Genomic DNA, 20,406 nt, shown 5'->3' with positions numbered 1-20,406 from the left:
TGTAGGGTCATCAGGACCACAGCCAATCAACCAGAGTTTTTGTGAAGTCATCGGGGTCAGAACCAACGGTATTAAAATCGATAATCTTACAATGCCACAGGAGATGAATGAGGAAACCGCATTTAGTTGGATCACCAACCCTGGCCCTCAAAACCAGCTCTGGTCCTCTTTTCTCCCAGGTAATTAGTGCTACTGACCAGCCTGACTCCCAGGTAAAGGCAGGGTGGAAAGCCAGCAGTTCCCTGCCCCCCCTGAGGACCACAAGTTGTGGATCCCTGGTATATAATATTAAGCGGCAGCTATTCACTGCTCTCAAATCAGCCCCGTGCTTCTTCTACCGCATCATCTGTAAGAGACACCAGCGCGGGTTCCTGTCAGTATAACGGCAGCGCTATTTCCATGCGTAGCGCCGGATGCTAGCTCTTGGCACGGCAGCTTCAGAAGAGCAGCCTTCGTTCCTGGATTAAGGAGGGCTGTTTTGGTGAAAACAACGCGAGCATCTTCTCCCAGCCACTCATTGTGTCTTGGCCTAAGCTGATGAGGAGAGGCGCGCACACACACACACACACACACACACACACACACACACTCCCTCTCTCTCTCGATGCTCACTTCGAGGCGGTGGGGAGACGACTCGCGCTCGAAACGCGGGGAATTACGGCGGCGCGGCAGATGGCGAAATTAATTTGAGTGACAGTTCCAATTTAGCGACGGAGAATTCGTTCGCGGCGTGGCCCAGTAAACGTGGCCGCTCGGCTATACGTTTAATCACGAGCCACAGCACTGTTTTCAGTTTGGAGGGGGTGGAGGGGGGGGGCTGCAGGTGATAGCATTTCTGTCTGCAGAAGAGGCTTCTTAAAATCCTGCCTCTCGGGTCTAGAATCCACACTGTACCGAAGACCCCAATCACAGGCCAGCGATACCTTGGGACGAAGGTTTCACCTTTAAGGCATTAAAGCTAATAGTCTGTAATTGTGAATTAGCCCGACATGCAGTAATTGGATGACCATAATCAGTATTTAAATGGCACTCCCTCCCTCTAATTGCACTGTAATTCAGTCTCCAAGTCAGTGCCAAGCTGTTTACTGGCCAGTCAGGTCACGACACCAACAAAAACAACATCTCCGTTTTCCCCCAAAAATAAACTCCACACTCGCCTCTCAGAACAGCGGTCTGCAGGCTGCTGGCCAATCACACCGTGCATGCTGGAGCATGTCTACTCCCCTTCACACAACACGTCCTTGGTCTTCCTGTCTTGTTGTGCAAAGGGCAGTAGAGGTTCCTCCGTTTGGCAAAGCGGCTCTAGCATTAACACTTTTGGGGGTAACCACAGGGCCACGGGGTACAAAAGCCTTCAGAAAGGACTTCAATCGGCGCTCGATTAAGGTTGTGTGTCTGAGGAGCTGAGACGTCACAAGAGGTTTCCTTTTCCCAGGCTCCGTTCAGCCTGGGCGCCACGATTGGCCCCCAACACGGACTCCTGAGCCCCGAACCGAACGCAGCTCATAAACTTCACTTCACCCTGCACTGCCCCCAGCATCACAGCCCAGAGGAAGGAGGAAGTGTGATAAGAAGAGCGTTTGAAAGCAGACGCTGAGACTACACACAGACCCGGAGTGCAGCTAGCTGTCACACAGCAGGGGGGGTGCCACTTATACACACTACCAGCCAGGCTGCAATTAGCCCTCCCAAGGATGACTGCACCTCTCCTCTGTTTGGAAGACTGTGCCCAAAACATCGGGCCCCACGATAACTGGTTCACAAGACGGAGTAGGGAAAAGACACTGGAGGAGGGAGAGGGAGAGGGAGAGGGGTACAAGACAGAGGGAGACCAAAAAATAGGGAATGAGGGAGAGAGATGGAGCATGAGGGAGTGACAGAGACAGAGGGAATGAGGGAGAGAGGGGATGAGGGAGAGAGATGAAGAGCAAGATGGAAAGAGCGAAAGAGGGAGAGATGGAGAGAGAAAGAAAGAAAAAGAGAGAGAAAGAACCCATAAAGCCTGCAGCTGGAATGAGGAGAGAGAGGGAGAGAGAGAGAGACAGAGAGGGAGAGGGAGGGGTAAGAGTGGAGGAGCAGATGAGGTTTGGGGTCCAGGCCAGAGATAGCCTGTCCCCACACGGCCGTTTATTGAGCAGGAGAGGAGGGCCCTCCGCTCCCATTCAGTCTCCCAGCTGCAGCCCGCTCGGCTCCACAGCCTGGGGTTTCTCACTCCTGTCAGAGCCGCCACCGCCCGGTTTTGAGTGTGACATTCACCTTAAGGTTCACTCGAGCAACTGCAGTCAGACAATTAATGGCAAACTTTTCCGAAGCTTCGATTACATATTCCTCAGGTCGGCAAAATGTGAGATAAATGGGTACGACGAGGCGGCGTTCAAAACAAAAATCCCCTAAAAGTAATCCAGGGATTGCAGAACTCATACAAAAACAGACAAAAACTGGCCACAGAGCCTAAATGCATTTCAGGAAAAACACGACAAAACAAAAGCTAGCCTCCCCCCCTGGGGTGGACAAACATTTATTATTATTATTATTATTATTTAAATAACGGAATCTTGCTTGTGGCAGGGAAAGGGATTAGAACAAGCGGTGTTGTAGAATACAAATGAAAGCAGTGATATTTAACAATTAAACGGGCCTAATGAACTGCGTGAAGCACAGCTCGCTGCAGGGAGAGGCAGAGCGGGGTCTCTTAATGAGCGTTTCACTCCCTTACAGTCGGGCTGCGCTCCTCAAACACACGACCTCTGCTCTAATTGGGAGCACGAGGAAGACTTCCATAATTCACAAATTACGGACATCAGACCGTTTTTTTCTTTTTCTTTTATTTTTTTAAACTTAGTGTGCTCGGTATTTAGGGCCTGGTGTCGCCCTTGTTCCACCCCTTCTGTTACTCGCAGTACAGTACAATTTCTTAGGTGATGTTCTTATCCAAAGTCACTTATGGTTGATTAGACTAAGCAGCGGCTAATCCCCCCTCATGGAGCAGTGTAGGGTTAAGGGCCCTGTTCATTTTACGGTGGCTACACCGGGGCTTGAACCAACAACCTGGTCCCAGTCAAGCATCTTAGCCACTAGGCTACAGCTGCCGCCTCATTACAGTGTTACTCTGTAAAGCATCTTTGTGACAGTCCTCCGTAAAAATATAACTGAATTAAAACGCACACAAAATCATTAAAACAAAACTAGCCTTTCTGACATCAGTCCAGAAATTACATCACGTAGGTGGGGGATGGGAGCTTGGAAGGAGCAGGACCGGAAAGATCCAATTTTCATAATGTTGAAACGGTGATAAAAAGCCATTACCACAGTCGGGATTCAGCTACTAAAATCTCAGATGTTCTTCAGCGGAATGTCACTGAACTGCTGAGTCAGCAAAAAAAAATTAAAAAGGCCATCTTGTCTCATCTAATCCAGAGGCCAGTTCATACTCCAGTGACAATAACAACCGTCGCTCGACCGAAATTGCAGAACATTCATGAGTGCTAGTCGCCCCACGTAGACTGCGGTCGTTGACGTCAGAAAAAAATAGATAAAACACACTCCAGTCACCAAATGTATAAATCTGTGACCGGGACATCCAGTGTACATCAGCAGTCAAAACGGTGTTCTGTTGCTGGACTCTAAACCGTCCGTTACACTGCAAGGGAAGAGCCTTCTTAATACAAACCCACTCCTCTTTACAAACATAAAAAAAGAAAAAAGTTTGACCTCCATTGACCACATAGTCACAGAACGTGCTGGAAGAGAAGGCGCTACCTGTGATTTTGTCTCGTACGAGTTTGCAGGACTCGATCTCGCCGATGCTGCCGAACAGACTCTTCAGCTCCTCCTGGGTCATGTTCTGAGGCAGGTAGTTGACGATCAGGTTGGTTTTGCTGTCCTCGATGCTCCCCGACTCCACGGGCGAGGAGCAGTTGTTGGACATGGTGGCGGGGCCGTTGCTCGTGTTGTTACAGGTGGGCCCATTGGACAGCTGTGTTTCCATGGCAGCAATTACCTGCTAAAAAAACAAAACAAAAAACAACAAACAGGAAGTCAGGTGAGAAAGCCCACGGTGGGACCCGGACCGGATGCGGTTAAAAAAAAGGATGCTCTTCAAACCAGTTTCATCTTAGAAACGCTCCTTTCTTTCACTAACATTATTATTATTACTATTATTATTATTATTATTATTATTGTTATTAATTCTTGGGTCTCATTGCCCTCGGTGAATGAATTTCAGCGAAAGGACAATGCTTTTCTGCAGGGTAAGCTGGGTGTTCATTGAAAGGGAAGAGTGTGTTACTGGGGTATAAATTCACTTCGCATGTCTGTCTCAAAATGAGGGCAAATATTCCAAGCTGCCATGGCAACAGTACCCCTAATGCAGGCATTTAAATGGGTAGAGGCCATTTTAGTTTGTTAGAGGGGCCAAACTTAACAGAAAGTGTACTACCGCCTGTGGTTAACGACAGCACCAAGTGTAGGCTAGACGCCTCCGTTTGACGGCTCCACGCCGTCAGTATTCATATAGAACATTTCGGCAATCTTAGCAGTAAACGCACGTGGGCTAAACAAATCAAACTACCACCATAGACGGGACAAAAGGGAGCGCTACTAATCCAACAGCCATGAAGGAGACGCGGTATTGACCGAACCATCGTAGACAGAGGCCATTTACGGTTAACAGGTAACTACCTACGCCTGTCAAACTCATCTGCGGGAGGGTCACAATGAAATAATATGGCTACATGTTGTTTCGGAAGAAAACTTCACCAAGCCCATCTCTGACCTGGGTTTAAGCCACAGCTGGTACAGGCTTTGAACTGCCATCTGGAAGTTGCCCAGTTTGTAAAGAACACATGGCTGCATTAATACCATGATATCACTGAAGCTCAGCAGGTAGAGAATCAGAACAAGATATTCAAAAGCTGCAGTGGAGCGAGTGTTTGAGTGCTGAATAGCCTGTGAATTAAGGGGTTGTTCAGACCCTGAAAAGGTCTCAACCACAGGCAGACGGCTCAGGTGTGCAGCGTACATCAAGGGCTTCAGCACTTCGACAGCAGGGATTCAGGAGAGAAACAAACACTAATCCAAAGCCCAAAGTGTGGTGAAAATGAGCCTCCATATGTCCATGTTATTAATGTGCATTGACCCTGTCAAATAAACGAATGAATCAAATTAGTACCCCGGTGACATTTAGGATCCAAGGGGGTAGGAAGAAAGAAAAACAATCCTGATCAACAGGAAAGAAAAAATGAAAATAAACCTTTCTGTGTGGACTCGAGTGGCAATCGGCTGAGCAGGAGAAGATTTTGATCTGCACCGAGACCAGCGCACCCTGTAACAGCCAATCTCCCTCCACACAGGGACTGAGGATCAGCCAATCAGGGCTCATTAGGCTGCTCGGACACTGCAGCAAAGCCATGAGCAAAAAATAAAATGGGGACAGACCACAGGGAAAAAAACAAAGACAAAAAACATTTTATTTGCCATGTTTACTTTAAAGTCCAGGTGGCAGGCAAAGATAAAGAAACAAGAAAAATAAAACTAAGCACACCCTCCTCGTCCAGAACTGGAGAGAGCAGCTGCACTGGTGTGCACTGATGAATGACAACGCTTCCCCATCCACAGAACCATCTGCTCCGACCGCTAACCACCACCGGGAAACCCATCTGTAAACTGGTACCCCAGCATGCTCAGGGGCGGGAACGGCAATATGCACCAGCATAAAACCCAAGAAAAAGAAAAACAGCGATTCTTCACCCATCGGAAAAAGGACCAGCAAGCTTTTGAATCGACGTCCGCCTACATGTTTGGAATTATGGGTAATGCAGTACCATTTTTCCCTACGAACGTAAGCAACTAATAAGCGATGTCCTACCGGGGCATTTGTCAGAATGGGCCCTATATCTACCGGACTGAACCGCAGAGTAGAGGTTCGATCGCATAAACTTCAAACCGAAATGAAACGTGTCTAAGCAACTGCGTGAAGAGACATCCTTCTTTAACGTCACCGGACAGAGCGTTCACTGAAATTTATATTGAGGAAAGAAAAGGCAGAGAGAAAAAAAAAAAACAATGAAACAATCCCATTAAGGATTGCTTCCATTTATAATACACCATGTTACCACACACCACATTTCTGCTACTGCATTCAAAACAGCAACACATCAATAGCCTATTACAGTCATACAAGTACAGGCTTTTAGACCATACCAGTACACACATAGCTAGGCCACTGCATTTATATATAGCGCTTTTCTCACACTCCAAGTGCTTTACAGTGATTAGGGGAAACTTGCTTAAACCACGAATGCACGGCAGCCATTTTGTGCCAGAACACTCACTACGCACCAGTTGAGGTGGAGGGAGGATAGAATTATTAGCCAATTAAAATCAGGAGATTATTAGGTGGCAGGTTGAGAGAGCAGGGAATTTAGCCAGCACACCAGGACCTACTCCAATCCTACTGCCAACAGTGTAACAGGATCTTTAACAGCCAGAGTGAGACCTCCGTTTAACGCCTCGTCCGCAAGACGGCTGATTACTCCAGATGGAAAATGCACTGACGCCTTTGGCTGAATACTCCAATTAGGCCTGGCGAATCGGAGGGGGCCGTTCGTTGTGTGTGGTGGTATGGCCCGAGCGCTGCTCGCCGATTGGCTACGGAGGAAGGAGAAGTTCCCACGGACCCCGCTCCACGGCTCTGCCGCCCACGAGCCACTTCTAAGCAGAGAGGCCACATCGCACAGTCTGACCGCCATGTTAGTGTGGAGGTGCCGTCTGCAGGTGGACACAGAGAGAGCAGCAACAACAGTCAGGGTTCAGCAAACACAAACGAGCAGATTCCAATTAAAGCCGCCATGTTAGTGTGCAGGTGGACACGAGAGAGACCACAGCAACAACAGTCAGGGTGCAACATTCACGTAGTCATTCATAACGAGAATATTTGAATTAAAACGCCTCTCATTAAACCTGTGGGTCCCGTGCAGACTGGCTAACAGGAGGAGGGGGTCAAATTAAGACTTTTTGACATACGAATTCACACACCACAATCGCCATAGGAGGGTGGAGGGGGGGAGGGGGGGAAGGCAGGAAAAGGTGTGTAAAATGACATTGTAAAATCTCCTGGGGAAATGAGCAGAAATGTCAGATGTTTTGGAAATGCACAAGAACAAGGCGTTGAGATCACAAGGGCGGCACTCTAAAGTTTTAACATCCTTTAGGGTAAACTTGGGAGAAGCAGCAGACTTTTTAAAAATACAGTTTTGGACCGGGACCAAAACCACCTTTCCAGAAAGCCATGACTCATTCTGCCCTTTGTGGGGCGGGGGGGGGTATCTAAAGCTCTAAATTTATGAGCTTTTTTATGACACTCTCTATAATGAAACTCAGAGAAGCAGGGCTGAATCATGCAGCCAGTGGAGCATCGATACAGACGGAGCGAGCTTTAAGGTCACCTCTGACGGTCTTTTCATCAGATGATAAAATAACGTCGCGCTGGCTCATTTCAGTTTGTAAACTTTGTAAAGAGGTGTTCTGAGCTCATACTGTGCATTCTCTAGTGTTATCCTCGGTCCTGATTTTTTTTTTTTTGGTTTTAAGTACCAAAAACAATCTCTATCCAGCTTCACATGTCCCATTCTCTGTGCGGACGCAAACAAAGCGCATCGTCGTGGTGTCACTACTTCACGTTATTCCAAACAGCTCGCTTAAATGTACATTTTTTTGGATGGTTTCTGTGGATCCGTTTGGTGACTGTTTTGATACTTTCAGTGTTTTTAGAACATCGCCAACTCATATAATCCTAGCAGGGGAGATGTCATTTTACACAATATGGCACTTTTAAAACCCTTTTTGTATTAAACGGTGGATGCAGATTATTACCTTGTTAAAATAAACATCTAGGCTATATTCTCAGATAGCGAAATGGCTAGGTACAATGCGGACAGGTCTTACAGTTTATATTGCCACTGTTCATATCACGGTCATTACTGAAAAACTAAAATGGCACCCACTTTGACCTTTTGAGTTCATAATGGTTCCACAGTCTTGCAGAGATGGACAGATGGGCTGATTTTTGGGTTCAGATTTAGCCAGCGTTATACGGCAGGGCAGGACGTTCACAACACAAAGCCTTCAAACTGAAGATTTGAGCTTGATTGAAAAATTCTTCACTTGAAATTCAACTGAAGCAGATAAATGTGTTCAAGGACCTGGACTCATGAATGACAACCTCTGTAAGATTAAACATTATTGTGATCAGAGAGCAAAGGTTTAAAATCATGCACAGGGAACAGGCCAATCAACCTGTTCTGGGTCCACACTGAAGAGTCAACATTAGCAACATCAGTTGTCCCTGCTGACCATTAACTATCAGCATATTCTCACATTTTTCCGGCACCAAGTCACTCCCATTCATTTTTGTGACCTCGCTGAAATGAATAGTTTTAAAGCACACATTAGCAACGCAGGATAGTGGCTCAAGTCAAAAGAGAGTTAATGTGATTGAAGGGGAGATGGACAAAAAGCTAAAAGAACGGGGGGGGGGGGGAAATGTAGCTAACATTCACTCAAATATACACACAAATATCCCTTTACAGTGAAGGACACAAGAAGACCGGGTAAGACACGGTGCAGATGAGATGACCCTTACTGCACTCTATAACATTCAGGGCTGCCCAACCCTGCTTCTGGAGATTTACTGTCGTACCACTACCATCAGCAGTGATTAGAGAGAAAAGGGCAACACACCGCATGGTGGCGATGACCATTGGATAATTAACACTGTGGCATTTCACCCAGCCCAAGTTCCCCATATTCCCCGCATCAATGCAGGACTACTGATCTGAGGTCAGTCTTGCCCTTTGGATTACAGCGGATAAGGTTAGGATATGGACAGATTAACTGATCCTAGATCAGCCTTCCTAAACTTAAACGCTTTATAAATATGGAGCCTGGTCTCTGCCCCTCCTCTCACCTAGTATTTCCACTGCCATTCTGATCACATGATCCATGCACCACAATGCAAAATGTTTGTTTCAAAAGGTCAGGGCTGCCCAACCCTGTTCCTGGAGATCTACGGCCTGTAGGATTTCACTTCAACCCAAACAAAGCACAGCTCAATCAACAGCTAGAGATCTAGCTGAGCTGCTAATTAGCAGAATGAGATGTACTTTGTTAGGGCTGGATTGAAACCCAGCAGGATGGTAGATCTCCAGGAAGAGGGTTGGGCAGCCCTGCTCTAGCTATTGAATGAGGTGTGCTTTGTTAGGGTTGGAGTGAAGACCTACAGGACGGTAGATCTCCAGGAACAGGGTTGGGCAGCCCTGCTCTAGCTGTTGAATGAGGTGTGCTTTGTTAGGGTTGGAGTGAAACCCAACAGGACAGTAGGTCTCCAGGAGCAGGGTTGGGCAGCCCTGCTCTAGCTATTGAATGAGGTGTGCTTTGTTAGGGTTGGAGCGAAACCCAACAGGACAGTAGGTCTCCAGGAGCAGGGTTGGGCAGCCCTGCTCTAGCTATTGAATGAGGTGTGCTTTGTTAGGGTTGGAGTGAAACCCAACAGGACAGTAGGTCTCCAGGAGCAGGGTTGGGCAGCCCTGCTCTAGCTATTGAATGAGGTGTGCTTTGTTAGGGTTGGAGTGAAACCCAACAGGACAGTAGGTCTCCAGGAGCAGGGTTGGGCAGCCCTGCTCTAGCTATTGAATGAGGTGTGCTTTGTTAGGGTTGGAGTGAAACCCAACAGGACAGTAGGTCTCCAGGAGCAGGGTTGGGCAGCCCTGCTCTAGCTGTTGAATGAGGTGTGCTTTGTTAGGGTTGGAGTGAAACCCAACAGGACAGTAGGGCTCCAGGAGCAGGGTTGGGCAGCCCTGCTCTAGCTATTGAATGAGGTGTGCTTTGTTAGGGTTGGAGTGAAACCCAACAGGACAGTAGGTCTCCAGGAGCAGGGTTGGGCAGGCCTGCAGAAGGAGCTTCTTGGACGGGAGCAGAGACACAAAGGGCTCTGCGTGTCAGGGAGAGAAGCGCAGCGCTAAGTTTAACGAGCTGGCCCATCGCTTCCTGCTGCGTCTGCTGAAGCCGATTCCGGCACGGCGTCACACCTTAAGGGCTATATTTAGAGCGCAGCTCCTAAAATAGAGGCGTGAAGTAGCAGGGAGCTCAGTAATCCACCGCGGTCCCGAGATTACCCAGAGGAAGAAAAAAAAAAAAAAAAAAAAAAAACTTCTTTCCCGCCAGGGTGGGGAGTTCGGATGGCACTTTAGTCCACGTCGAAATGTTACCTCAACCCACCAAGTGCAAGTGAACAAGCTCGGTGACCTGATCACTAACTGGAAGAATCCTCCAATAAAGAAATGGTAGAAGATGAGCTATATCCTATATTATACATCACATACAAGTAGGGCAGAGAATGTGTGTTTTCTTCACCGGAATTTAATTTCATAATGCTGCTCAGAAATTCTTTTTTTGTCATTCGTGAACACTAAATCATGCTGTTATTCCAATATTTCATGGCTTACTACAACAGCACCACATGGTGTACGACTTCCAAACTTCCAGCTACTAGCCATTTCAGGTTACGAATAGCCATGAAGAAAATTAAGTCAATTAGATAATTCATTTAGAAGATTATACAATGCCACAGTTGGAGCCAATACCGCTAGAATGACAAATCCAACAAGGCCAATGTTTTGGATATTATTTATTGAATATAAAGAACATTCCCACTAAGTTTGAGTGGTCAACTCCCACACCACTCGTTCGGAATGACCCACGGAATGACCCAAGACCAACTCGTCCCACCCCCTTCCAAAACACAAGCCTAATCGTGCCTTAATCCCAAAACTTACAATTTAAACACCAACATGAGCCTAACCCTAATTAGAACCCTAAAACAGAATTAGCTCCATTAAGTATGACTAATAAGGAAAACACAAGATAAAACAGGATCAACTATTTATATATACATAGCTTTGTTATTTTTCTGGTCTAGAACAAAATACAGTTTAGCTTTTAATGCTCAAAAGGACTTTTTAAAAGCACTTGATAAGAGTTTGTGTATAATTAATAAATCCATTTCCTTTTAATGCAACTGCTTGGAAGATTAACAGCACAAACAGTCGAGCCTACTATCTTCAGGCCAAATCAGCCGTGCAGTAACACTCTTTATTCAAGAGGTTCACAAAAATGACATTCATTTAATAAGACTCGACCACAAATCATCAATAGTCCCATTATTGGGTCCCATATAGGTTCATTTTTTAATTTTCACCTGCGAGCATGAAGAATGCGTGTGTGCGATTTGGTTTGAAACCACTGGCGTGTGCAAGAGACAGTTAACTTAATTTACAGCATTTCCTACAATGCCATATCTTTGTTACCCCCAAACTCTTGAGCGCTGCACACAAGACACAGATCTGTATGCTAGAACAGCAACTCAAACGAGGGTACATTAATGCAATTACGGACAAAATCTTACAAGGGGGTTATTGGAGATTTGTCCTGTCCCTGTCCGAAAACTACCTACACACAAAAAAACAAAAACCATTAATTGGTTTGTATTTTTTTCCTCATTAAAACACAAGTCCACGTTCCGGGAATAAAACGTTCCCAGCGCGCGGCTTTGCCCCCGGGATGCGGTCCCGCTTGCCGTGCAGCCAACCCCCCACGCCCCCCTCGGGCCCGATCGGAGGCGACGCACGCCCGTTTCACTCAGGTATGATTCAGCACCTATTTACCGGCAGGACCTGCACGGCCGTCCGGTTTACACTCACACGGAAATTACCGGAGCAAATGTGACGGCAGTGCAAATCAGAGGCATTCCAAGTCCAGCCTCACCACACACACACACACACACACACACACACACACACACACACACACACACACACACACACACACACACACACACACACACACACACACACACACACACACACACACACACACAGTAGAGGTGTGAACACCAAGGTGAAAGCTCCCATTGTTCTGAGCAATACCCACTACAATACAGCACTGTTCCAATCCAGGTGTCACAAAACGGCCAACTGCTACAGCCACGCTATTTTAGTCATAGATTTTAAACTTTAAATCCCATTCCTGTATTTTTTTTTTTTTTTTTTTTTTTCTTGCTAAATGAGACTGCACAATGAGGTGAGTTTGACTCATTTCAAGATTCGCCAAGGTGAGAGCTATTGTTTGGAGAGTACCATCACACTACTGTTCCATACAGGCGTCACAATGACTAACTTCTATAGCATTTCGAATAAAATTGATTCGACATAACTGTGCGTCAATTGAGCAAACTTAGATCCCCATATTTACCACTGGTTTTGCAGGGACGCAGGATGAGATGAAATCATTACCCTTCCCACATACAAAAGAATGTGCAAAGCAAAACTCGCCTACAAAGTCTGTCAGCTTTTCAGACAAGAAGTCAATGGAGTCAAGTGAGTGGGGCCATCTGCATGCTGGGAAGTGTAGTTCAATTGGGAGAATATGTCAGCTATCAGTTAGAAAATGCACCACACTTACACCAGACCAAAACAGAAGCCAAACAAAATGTTCACACCTGGTTTAACGCTGAAGCAGTATGTCAGAGGGCAGAAGATGGAATCTGACTGCCGTGTGTGAAAAACACTACCAGCAGGAGGCTACAACCACGGCATCACAAATCACATCCACCACCTTCTTATTTCCACAGAAGCTACATTTTTAATATCAATTTTATCATGAAAAATTAGAGTAGAAGAAGCTATGCATCTAGATCAGGGATAATCCATCTTACCCAGAAAGGGCTGGTGTGGGTGCAGGCTTTTGTTCCAACCAAACCGCTACACACCTGCGTCTACTGATCAAGGTCCTCAGCAAAGACTCTAGTGGTTGATCAGTAGAAGCAGGTGTGCAACTGCTCGGTTGGAACAAAAGCCTGCACCAACACCAACCATTTCTGGGTAAGATGGAGTATCCCTGATCCAGGTGAACAAAATAATTACATATAAAGCAAACGGCTTGTTGTGCATTTCAGAAATGCAAATCGCACGAGCGATCGCAAACTGACCACATCAAAGCGAGCGGGCTTCTGTCATTTCTAAGGGCAGCAGAACGTAAAGGTTTTGCTTCTTTGGAGCTCATATCCGGCCCTTTATGTGAAGCAAAAGTAACTGAGCGGGGGAGGCCCGTCTGTGTGCGCCACCCATACCGGCAAAGTGGCGCTTCTGTACCAAATATCAGAGGCACACAGGCCCCCGTCAGCTGACCAAAGGCTCCTTCTCACTGCACTACCTGCTGAGAGATGCCTTATTTCCAATACAAAGAGGAAGACTGTGACAGACCGAATGTTCATTCAGCTCAGAATGACAGCTCATTGTCGCCCCACCCAATCAAGCCCATGATGGGTGTAGCTATGAGCTGTCAATCAAGCCCATGATGGGTGAAGCTACGAGCTGTCAATCAAGCCCATGATGCATGGAGAGACAATGAGCTGTCAATCAAGCCCTTTTCGTGGGTGGAGCTACAAGCTGTCAATCAAGCCATTAACGGGAGGGGACACAATGAGATGTCATTCAAGCACATGATGGGCGGAGCTACAATGAGACCAATCGATCACAGACCAAAGTTTTACAGCTTGCTAGAAAGGGTTTTCCTAGAAACAGAAGAGCACCACTGACTCCAGAACCCCTGGAACAGGTGACAACGCACTCTTCCTGGTGGGCCCTGCGAGCCTCACTCACGATGATGTAACCGGGATTCCCCCGCTCCTGACTCACACCTCCGTCACCAAGCTCGGAGATCCGCATCTTTCACACTCTCCCCACGACCGGGCCGGCGTTCATACCGCCCTCTGCCCTACAGGGGGCGCCGTCACACCAGGTTACACAGCGCGCCGACGCCAAACTACCCACAGCCAGCGCTCCGCAGGTTCCAGCAGGTTCCCTTTCAGCCAGGCAGCTAATTTAGGCCATAGAAACCAGATGTGCGGGATTCCGGCCAATCAACGGCGAGCTTTGAAAGGCGCAGCAAGCCCTCCAGGCCTGGCGATTGTGATCGCTGATTGGACGGCGCGAGACACCACAGCCTTGGTTTGATCGGGGGGGGGTCCTTTTGTGTGAAGAGGCTCAGACAAAAGACCACATCGCGCTCGGGCGAAAAGCGAGATCGGCAAGATCCGAATCGCCATGGGAACGCACTCTGCCTACGGAGCTGACTATTTCCGACAATGATGAACAGCACAGGCTAAATTCTACAGGGGCAATTTGCAGAACATACTCCGCTCATATCATACATCTGAGCTGTGTGACTAGCAGCTCTCAACACTTTTCCAAAAAAGGAAATCGAATAACAGGCCTGCATTCAAACAGCCTGTTCAGCCACAGTGGCAGCAGACTCCGCGCCAGGTTACGACCGGGGTCAAACACGTAATTATTTTGGATTCAAATGCGGTTCTGTGCTCCATTGATCTTGCCAGGAGCAATTTTTTTAAAAGCATGTCACAGGTTCCAACACCAGACAAGCTTCAGTAAATAAAGTATACAAAGGCATTTGAATCCAAATCCGATTACATATTCGACCCAGGTCCGACACGCTAATGCCGCAGCAGAAGGAAGATTAGCCATGCCGAAAGACGTGCTAATTAGAGACCAATGCCATGCGGACCACCACCGATGAGGCGAGCCACAGCAAGAACAGGATGTTAAAGCTGGGTCCTCCAACACTCATACCGGACGCCAAAATAAATAAACTCAACAGGAGTGACCGTTTGGCACAATGGTCCAGGGTCCTGGAGAGTCACAGGGACCGTTGGCTGCTCACTTGAGCAGAACAGGTATCGATCGGTTTAAGCAGCTGCCTAACCAGGCTGGCCTGGGCCCCCTAGTTTGGGTCGGAGTCGAGTGCTCACCCAACCGGCACCCCCCGCAGGGCTCAGGAACCAGGACTGAGGACAACTGGTTTACTGCCAAAAAAAACCCTAAATAAAACCTATAATATGTACACCCAGATCTTTATCCTGATTTCACGATTTCCCTTCATTACACTTCCCTGCTGTGAGAGGTTTTTACAGAAAACCCACTGTAATACAGCACAGTGAGGGAGGGAGGGGGGGGTGAGACGGGCCTTCTTGCTACAGGCTATGCTGACGGAATCCCAGCCTCGGGGGGGGAGTTCTACAGCCCGGTAGCACCTTCACCAGAACAGCACCTTCACCAGAACAGAACCCGCCTGCCTGCCTTCACTTGGCTCACTGCGGGATTTCATAATTGCAGCAAACGCGCTAGGCTCGGCCTGATTTACTCACATTAAAACCGGGTGTCGCGCATGAATTACAAGATGAATAATTTCCTAAAAATAGAGCCGTGTTTCTCCCCCTCCCCCCCTCCCCCCCCGGCCGCCGGATTCACAAGACTAATAAACCGAAAGAGAGAGTCAGCATTTCAGAAGGACGGCAGTAAAAACAGGAAAGTGCCAAAATCATGTGGTCCACATCCTGGCAGAGGACAGACATCACCAGCAAATAAAGCTGCAAGTCAAGGGAGAACATGTCCGCCATGTTGAAACAGGAGGGGGGGCGTCCCAATACTCCTTTCCTCCACTCCTTTCCTTCCCCTATCTGGAAGTATGGGGGGGGGAGGAGACGAGTAGACGAGTGGAGGAAAGGAGGATGTGTTTTTCTACCCGTCCATCCAACCTGACCACACACGGCTGGGCCGGGCCGTCGTTCAGAACTTTACATTGTTGACCCGTGTTAAACTGGGGGAGCCCCATTTCCTGCCAGCGCACAGGTCAAAGGGCAAAGGTCACATTTGGGTACGCAAAAGGGAACCCCCCCCCCCTTTAACCAGTTATGGGGGTCCCCGGGATGCCTGACTCTGGGTGGGGGGGGCCCCTGGATCAAAGCCAGCTGAAGACCCCTGGGACCGGAGAACCCCACCCCCCTAGTGCTGAATGAGCCACAGACTGTGAAACGAAGGCGAGGCGGACACACAGGCTAAAGACGAGGAGCAGAGCAGTAACTTCAGTCTTAACGCGATCGTCTTCGGCCAGGGATGGGCAAGCCACACCACATCCGTCTCAGACCGACTCACGCTCTTAATCATTTAATTAGATCAAACATTTACATGATCTGGCACCTTTAGCCATTTTGTTTTATTTATAGCATTTTGTTGCGGTCTAATTTACCAGTGAATCGGTCATGGTGAATATGGCTAGGACTGGAGTTGCCCTGGTTTAGGCACCAAGGCCCACAGGGCTGGAGGACAGCTCTGCCCCCTGGTGGAGAAACGCACTCCCTGCACCCATCGGCTCCCTCCTGTGCTGCACACGCCCAGTACTGCAGGTCCTCTGCAGACATATCCACACAAAAAAAAGCCCTGCCACTTTGCTAGCAATCGAAACCAAATCCCAGCCATTTATAATGTATAAAGGCAAGCCCAAACTTTAAATTGACTGGAAGCAAAGTGTTGAATAAGAGCTAATTTGACCTTGGGAGGAATGCATTGCATCGCTTGCATTACTAAATGTTAGCCTGGCTCCCAGCAGATTCTGTACGACATTATATTAAGAGGGGAACAGGCTCAAGGCGGTCTGAGCCATATTGCCAATGGCAGTCTATGGCAGGCTATGAGCCATGTAGCAAACTGTAGTCAATGGCAGGGCATAAGTGATGTTACTTACGAGCAATGTCACTAACGACAGTCTACGGCAGTCTACGAGCGACGTCACTAATAGCAGTCTATGAGAAATGTCACTAACGGCAGTCTACGAGCGATGTTGTTCATGGCAGTCTATGAGCAGTCCACAGTATGAGCAGTGTTGCCAACAACGGTCTATGAGCAATGTCGGTAACGGTGCCCAGGTCCTCATGGGCAGGTATGCTGCCCTCTGCTGCAGAGTGTGGCTGAGAGCCACTGAGAGCAGCTTCTGTGGAATTCACCAGAACACCAGAGCCCCAACACCCCCCTCATGAATAGCAGGGGTGCAGGGGGTGTATAACAAGACTTTACACAAAATGGGGAGTGTAGAGGATGATCATTTTCAGCATTAAGCGACACTAGCAGCCAAATCGTGGTGATGGGCAGTTGAACCATTTGGAGTGTGTGCAGTGGAAAAACACACACACACACACTCATACACAAAGACTTGAGCAGAGGCACAGAACAACAAGCTTTGCTACAAAGCAGGCCGTACAGCAGTAGAGCAGGGCTGGGATCTGAAAGCTTTACGGGTTTTATTCTATGGAGAGCCTGGGGCTGACTGAGCGCTTGTTTGGTGCGACTGGGCTGTTTGTTTCACAGGGCAAAAAACAAACGCAATACAACATTACACCATTTCAATATCCTCAGGTCCTGAATCCATAAGGATGGCCCATTTTGCGGATTTCAAAGTGTCCAAAAAAAACTGTAGACGGATTACTTTTAAATTCAAGATTTTAATCTTATTTCACGACTGCATCGCGGATGGAAATGAATCCACGCGCATCGTATGCATCAGCGTTACTCCACCCCTTGTCCTGTGACACAGGGCCTGCAGGTGTTCTCTACACCACCTGATCGCACTCATTTTACCCGCTCGGTTCAGATAAGCCAATTAGTGAAATCAGGTGCTGTAGCGCATTACCTGCAGACACAGCTGCGCGCAGGACGAGGAGTTGAGTAGCGTTGATATACATCAATACACCGAATATAGCCTGTAAAGCCTTTAGCTTTGGTTCAGGTGCCAGGGTTCTCAGAAGGTGTGGGGTGGCACAGCCAGTAAACGTGTCACTCAGAAGGCTTCCTAGATGATTAAAGGCTTCCGTACGCAGTAGAGCATGGGTCCTTGAGGGCTGGTCTGCATACTGGTTTTTGTTCAAACCAATTGCCTTGTTTTTAATTTGCTGACAGCTCTATAAATGACCCCGGGGTTCAAGCCTGTACTTGAGCACAGTAAAATCATTAGGATACACTCCCAGTCTGCAGCTGCAGCCGGTACACATACACACATCAGAGAAGATATGATTGAGTCAATTAAATAATTAAGACCAGAAGTTGGCGTGAAATCCTGAAACAGACTGGCCTTTCTTCTCTCACATAGGAAGTGGCCACGCCCGGTTATTCGCCCCTCCCTTCACCTCTGGGCAGCGAAACACCACCCCCCCCCCCTCCCCCTCCATAAAAGCCCTTTACCACCTCTTTTTTAAAAAAAAAAGGAAAAGAAAAGAACATCCACCTCACAGCTGTGCTGGAGAAACCGGTCTCGTAGCTGCCGGGTTATTTCAGACACGAGACAGAATCCACCCACGGCCTCTCGGAGGTATTTATACTTCAGACAGTGGTCTAATTGAACAAAGTGAGCTTTCATACCAACACGAGCGGCGTCGCGGGCCATTTCGATGGCCACAGAGGAGATGAGGGAGACAACGAGCAGTACCTGATACAGAACACGACAGGAGCGTATGCTGCTTACAATTATTCATTTCCTCCGTCCATGGCTTATTAAAATGAACACGAGGGCATGTTTTAGAGTGCAATGTTTTAATGACCGGTTTCGGTCTTCTGAGCGAGCAAAACCACAAGCGGTTTCCAAACCATCAACTCGGAAACCGTGTACCGTGCAGTCTAAGTATTTGGACGGTGGCACAATTTTGGTATTTTCGGCTCTGTACTCCAGCACATTGGATTTGAAATTAAACAATGAATATGAGATTAAAGTGTAGGCTTGCCTTTAATCGGAGGATATTGCCATCCATATCGGGTGATCCCATGCATCCATTTTCATACAGTGCCCCCCATTTTAGGGGACCAAAAGTAATAGGACAGCTGCAAATCCTATATGGATCACCAGATATGGATGTTAATACCAAAATAAAAGTCTGCCTTCACCTCAGATTTCAGTTTCATTTCAACTTCAATGCGCTGGAGTAGAGCCAAAACTAATTTTGCCCACATACTTAGACTACACTGGACATCTAACCCACTCCCTTTAAAAATTTCTTTTCAAGAGCCCTGGTTGGTTAAATAAAATTCAGAAATGTAATTTCTTTTTTTTCTTTTTTTTTTTTGCTGCATCAACGGCAAGTGTAGCAGCTGCAATTTAAAATGTTAAATGTGTTTTAGGTTGCTGTAGACGAGTTTAAACGCAGGCCAGTAGGAGACATTTCTGCTTTATTGTACAGTGTGCACACAGAATGATTTGCTGCGTGCGTGCCACCCACGTGCGGCGCTCTGTGCACTGGTAAAGCGAGGCGGAAGCGCCCGGATGTAGGGCCTCATCTTACACTTCACATGCGTCTGATCGTTCATACCGACCTGCTGCAGGTACACGGGCTGCTCTTCAGCCCCGCCCTCCATCCATTCAGCCGTGGCTTAAAGTAAAGCCAGGGGAATAAAAAATTTAATACAAATGTCAAAAAACAGCTCCAAGGCTGGTAAAGCAACGCAGCTGATAGATATGATATCGTGCAGCCCCATCATCACCGAGATCTGAACAAGCGAGAAACGACGTTATGTTTTCCTCATATCGTTCAGCTCTAATAGGCCATGATTTGTTTCCTAAAACAAACACTACATTAGTTACTGTAACCGTCTTCATGAGTGTCTGCTAATTAGTGCCAGCCCAAAACCACCAAGCAGAGTGGGACTTGAGACCTTACAAGTTGTTGCGGCAGTCTCTTAGAATCGTTTAAAACAATTTAGGAAACAACTCCACCACCTCACAAGTGAGGTCATCGTTTAAGGTCTGTTTTTAATAACGCCCAGAAAAGCATGGGGCTTTGACTCCCTCACTCACTATACACACTTCTGCTATCCCATTCCCCGTCTGACCCACACACCACACACACCACACACACCACACACACCACACACACCACACACACCACACACACCACACACACCACACACACGTTTGGGTCAGTGCTTCATCCACAAAGTTTTACAAACATGCATAAAAACACAAGGCCGTGAAACACAATCATCTCTTCTGCCATTTTAAATTCCCCGTGGGAAGATAATGAACGCAACTTCCTGTTTCAAGCCTTAATCCCAATGGGAACAATTCCAATCAGACAAAACTGCATATCAAGCTCGGCATATGTAGATGAGACCTTTGAAGACAACGTTTATTAAGCGTTCATTTACATCACATCCTGGCATTTAGCAGAGACTCAACCCAGGCCAACTTGGTTTAAAAGATAAAATTCATATAGTCACCTGGATATTCAGTAAAGCAACACACTCGAGTAACGCTTACGAAGGCACAGTCCACCTGGAGAGAAACCTGCAGCCCCTGGAAGCTGGGCTCCCCAATCATTACTCAACACCGTCCCTCAGCCAATGAGCACACACTGCGTTGGGTAACGCACAGTTTGAACACTGCCTCTCAGCCTATAAGCACACTGCAGTAGGTAGAGCACAGTTTGAACACTGCCTCTCAGCCTATAAGCACACT

The 20,406-nt window shown here is 47.5% G+C and overlaps 1 protein-coding gene across 3 annotated transcripts in view; it reads right to left on the bottom strand.

Annotated features, from left to right (window-relative positions):
• The window catches only part of LOC133134935 (ELAV-like protein 2), a 53,524-nt gene that overhangs the window by 13,836 nt on the left and 19,282 nt on the right, over positions 1–20,406 (bottom strand). For 2 of the 3 annotated variants that reach the window (XM_061251552.1, XM_061251551.1), the window contains exons 2-3: positions 6,678–6,768; positions 3,760–4,003 (exon numbers count right to left, since the gene is read on the bottom strand). In XM_061251552.1, coding sequence (XP_061107536.1) covers positions 3,760–4,003; positions 6,678–6,749 — 316 coding nt within the window. In that variant the 5' untranslated portion in view covers positions 6,750–6,768. The remainder of the gene's footprint in view (positions 1–3,759; positions 4,004–6,677; positions 6,769–20,406) is intronic. The other variant, XM_061251553.1, reaches the window with a different exon arrangement.

This window comes from Conger conger, chromosome 8 (genome assembly GCF_963514075.1).
Source record: "Conger conger chromosome 8, fConCon1.1, whole genome shotgun sequence".
Classification (NCBI taxonomy): Eukaryota; Metazoa; Chordata; class Actinopteri; order Anguilliformes; family Congridae; genus Conger; species Conger conger.
This window is presented reverse-complemented; position numbering and strand designations above follow the sequence as displayed.